Below are 4,524 nucleotides of genomic sequence, written 5' to 3'. Positions count from 1 at the left end.
GGGCAGCTGGCATGCACTAGATCCCTGGGCCAGGACACTGTTCCACATGTGGAGGGACACAGGAAGCCCATGAAAAGACACAAGAAGGATGAAAAGAGCAGAGGACAGGGGTCTTCAGCCCAGAGGAGGAAAGGCTAAGGAGAGGCCTGATTCCAGAGCCCTGTCAGGGAGGAGGTAGTGGGCAGCGGGTATGTGCCAAGGAAGGCAGGGGTCTCAGCCACAGAGGGTGGATCTAACTCTGCTAAGTCTCTGGGGTTGCCGTTCTAAGGATCTTAGGAGAGTCTGAGAGTCGTCTCGGGGGCACGCGGGCCCAGCTTTGCCCTCTTGGTATCCCATCGGAGCAGGAGAGGAGGGGGTGCTGCTCAGAGAGACACAGGTGTGGATGTGAGCAGGTGCCAGGAGGCGCAGCCCACGGAGCTCCAGGCAGTGGCTCTGCTTCCCGCTCCCTCCCGGCAGTTTAGGAACCCGCTACAGGCCCAACATTTGCGGCCCCTACCCTTGAAATTCACATTTGAAATCCTAACCCCGCAGTGACAGGGTACCAGGACGTGGGACCTCTGGGAGGTGATGAGGGCACAGGGGTGGACCCTCCTGAGTGGGATTAGGGCCCTGGTGACAGAGGCCCTTCTCCGCTTCTGCACGTGAGGAAGATGCCATCTGTGAAGCAGGAAGCGGCCTCAGCAGACGCTAGGTCTGCCAGCCTCCAGAACTGCAAGGAAGGACCGTCTGGGGTTTATAAGCCTCTGGACCCCTGCCATCTGTGGTGCTCCCTGAGGGCAGCCGGGCGGAGACCCTGCACCTGAGCTCCTGCAGGAAGCACCCGCGAGCACTGGGGGAGGCAGCAGCTCCCAGACTGGCCTCCACGACACTGGCCCCAGAAGGCTTGGGGGCATCTGGTCTTCATGCTCACTGGCCCATGTTCTGGCCAGTCTGGGGCGAGAAGCTGGCACACCCAGCCCGCTCCTCCCTGGGGACGGAACGTGACAATACTCACGGGAGGTACACATGTGGGTAGTCTTCCCAGAGGCTCCTCGGGTTTGTTAAGTATCCTTCCTGTCACGGGCAGAAAGAGACCGCGTTTAGAGACGTGACCGCAAGGCCAGCAGGGACCCGGGGCAGGCCCGGGGGTCAGGGGTCACAGACACACCTAGTCCCCAGATGCCAGAACGAGGAGGTGATGGAAAACGTGAACACGGAGGCCCTCTGGCACTTGGCCGGTCTCTTTATTATAAAAAAGAGTCATGATGCAGGAGGAACAGCCCTGCTCTGGGGTCTGACTTGACTGAAGACCCGAGTCTGACTGCGGGTCTGACCCTGACTGGCCGCATCCTCCGAGCAAGTTTGTCTCCCTCAGCTTCAGCTGGCTTGTCTGTAAAATGAGGATAAAAATACCCTCCCAGAGTTATTGTTAGAAATAAATGTGACAGTTTATGTTTATGTGACAGTGTCGAGTATTATGCCTGGCATGCAGGCACTCAGGAAATGCTTGCAGGGTGAATAAGCAGATCAACTCCAGAATCACCATCCACTGGAAAAATGAAAAGCCTCCTCTGGTTTTTCACAATGCTGTGAGCAAAAACAACAGCAGGACCCCACAGGCCTCCCCACCGGTGGCCCGTGTGACACTCATCGCACAGTGCAGTCCCTGTCCTGGCGCCAGGACACCACAGGCCTTCTTTTCTGGCCTATTTTTTTTTTTTTTTTCCTGGTTCTTTTCTAGCCCTTCTTTGCATCTCCAGCATCTAGCCCAGGGCCTCTTATAGAGTAAGGGGGAGGCAACCTGAAAACCCTCCGATCAGAAGACACCTGGACATGCTGCATGAAATCTAACAAATGTTCTTTCAGATGCAAAGCTGAGCTCACAATAAGAAAGGCAAAACCCCTAGGGCCCAGGAGGGCAGAGCAGGGGGCAGAGGCTGTGGGACCAGGGCATATGTACCCACATGGGGACAGGAAGACCCTCAAAAGGCTACCACTCCAGAGGAAGGGGAGACTAGAAAGGATCTGACAAAGAACAGAGGGAGAAGAAGTCGATGTCTGCTCACCCTCGGCTCAGTATGGGAACAAAAAAATATGACCTCCTGAACATCTGTAACCTCAGATTCACTTTCACATGGGTTTGGAGCGCACATGGACATCACCTGTGTGTCCAGGAGTCCCCACCTAAGAACTCAGCATTGGCGGTACTGTGGGCCAGTGAGACCACTGGGACATACTCCTGTCCAAAGAAATACAGGGTTCTGACATGCAAAGCCTTGCTAAAGATGACTTTATTATCCAGGATCACAAAACATACAAGGAAACAACCCACCAAGAGCGAGGAGGCCAACGGGATGCTCAAAGAGGACAGAGGAGGTGATGGCAGCCTGACCTCCTTTTAGAGACAGGGAAAGGAAGGAGCCCCAGAAACAAGGTGGTTTCTCAGCAGTACAACTGAAATCTGAGCTGCATCCCCAGCCTCCTGGTCCCGGTACCCCAGGCCTGGTTGCCCAGTCCGTCAGAAAGAAACCACGCTAGTGGCTTGGATGAGGAGGCCGAGAGTTTCAGATGTTCCCACCAGGACCAAGGAGCAGGCTGTGCTGGGGGGAGGAGGCCCAGTGGCTCACAGGGGACCTCCAGGTGGCTACAGGAGCCTCAGCCTTATTTCCACGGGAGGGCCAGTCTACCCCCACTTGAGTCACTAAATACCTGAGGACATTTCAGGTATGGCCCATGGCCCCAAACCCACGACCAGGGCCTCATTAACACAGCTTCCCAACTGACTGGGTGCCCTCAGGCCCAGGCCCAGGCCCAGGGCAGCCATGGTCTCCCCCAAGCCCTTCCGGCCTCATTCCATCTTCCTCCTCACAGTCCGACAGCGGTGGGAGGCTCCGGGGCGAGATGGGTGAAGAGAGGGCTCTTCTGCGTTGAGGCCACCCCTCGCTGCCACCCACACGCCACCTGCATCAGACACCAACCCTGGGCACAGAGGTTCACAGCCTTCCACCCTTGCTTCCAAGAAACCAGAGCAGGCAGGACGTTCCTTCCTAGAAGAAGCACCAATGCACTTAAGGAGGAAAATGGTACTTCGAAGACTCAGGTGGGAGAATTGCTGCCAAAAAAAAAAAAAACCATTGGCCAAGAAAAGCAGCACCAACAGAAATCTAAAGCCCAGAGAATCCTGGGATATTAAACAGGGACCTTCCCGGCTTGGCCCTTCATTTAGGAGACAAAGAAGTCAGGACTGTGCAGCCCACCGACGGCAGAGAAAACGCCCCAGAACAATGCTGCCTGCCTGCGCAGGGCAGGAGGGAGGCGCACGGGGCAGCCGGAGGAAGAATGACTCACTGCTCTGAGAACAGTCTTTTCTAGACCTCGGGCCAGGCAGCCGCCCAGGGGGGCCCAGGCCGGGACCCTCGGAGCTCCACATGGAGTGTGGGCTCGCCGCCCCCAGATCTCCCTGCCGCCGGGTATGCCATCTGGGGGCCTTTGGGGTCCTCTGTTCCTTCCTGGTTCTACAAATCAACTAGGCAGCAAGGAGGCCCGCTGAGCCGCCACACTCCCTCCCCTCCCCCACAGCCAGAAAGCACCAGCGGAAGAGGAGCACCCAGTCCTGATATGGCCAGCTGCTCCCTGGACCCACTGGTCCTTCAGGAACACCGCTGCGGAGGTTCCGCTCCAGGCAGTCTGTCTGTCAGGAGGCAGCAGCCCTGACCTGCACACTTGCACCGAAGTTGCTCCAGGGCAAGGCTCCCGCTGAGCGCCCAGCTGCAGCCCTACACTAGGAAGGGAGGCGTCCCTGGGAAGCCAGGCAGGGGACCAGGCGCCCACCCAGCCTGATTTCCGCAGTAGACTTCTGTTTCTTCGCCCTGAACGATGAACAGTAGTTGGGCTAGATTAAAGGTAGGAGGTTGACATTCTTATTAATGTTCAGTTGGCCCATCCACAACCCCATCACCCTGCCTACATCAATGCAGAGAGAAATCTGAATCCAATGCCAAGATAAAACTGGTTATTTTGTGGGGGAGGGATTTAGGGTCAGTTTTTACTCTCTTTTTATAAACTTTTATGTATGGCTCATGTTTGAAAAAAAAAAAGATCTGTGAATTCATAAAAACAAGTGATTGATTACTTTAAAAACTGCTGAAAGCTGGAACAAGAAGATACATTTGCAGTTTATTCCCTGTCACAATATTGAGAGAGCACTCTGTACATGCTGTACATGCTGCGAACACACCGAGAACTGAACTCAGGGGCCAGCTGTGAGCACAATTCTGGGAGCAGTCCTAGGCAGAAGCAGGCAGCAGAGAACACCCGTTAACAAGCAAACACCAGAGTAGAGGGCAGAGTGCAGCAGATACAAGAGGAGGGGCGTTCTCTGCGGAGGTGACATTTAGGTGGAGAGTTGGAAGGCAGGGGATGTCAGGGGATGGAGCGCTGCCTGCGAAGCCCAGGAGGCAGGAAGGCCAGGAGAGTTAGAGGAACGGTGGGGGCTGGGGCGAGTGAGAAAAGATGGATAAGGCTGGCCCAGAGCTCAGGAAAAAG

At 55.8% G+C, this 4,524-nt stretch overlaps 1 protein-coding gene across 1 annotated transcript in view; it reads right to left on the bottom strand.

The window, feature by feature from the left end:
* The window catches only part of TRAM2 (translocation associated membrane protein 2), a 46,139-nt gene that overhangs the window by 9,724 nt on the left and 31,891 nt on the right, over positions 1–4,524 (bottom strand). Inside the window, exon 7 of the mRNA XM_010863224.1 lies at positions 995–1,053. Within this exon, the coding sequence (XP_010861526.1) occupies positions 995–1,053 (59 nt within the window). The remainder of the gene's footprint in view (positions 1–994; positions 1,054–4,524) is intronic.

This window comes from Bison bison, unplaced genomic scaffold, assembly GCF_000754665.1.
Source record: "Bison bison bison isolate TAMUID 2011002044 unplaced genomic scaffold, Bison_UMD1.0 scf7180017864487, whole genome shotgun sequence".
Classification (NCBI taxonomy): domain Eukaryota; kingdom Metazoa; phylum Chordata; class Mammalia; order Artiodactyla; family Bovidae; genus Bison; species Bison bison.
Note: the sequence above shows the minus strand (reverse complement) of the source record. Positions and strands in the feature narration are given on the sequence as shown.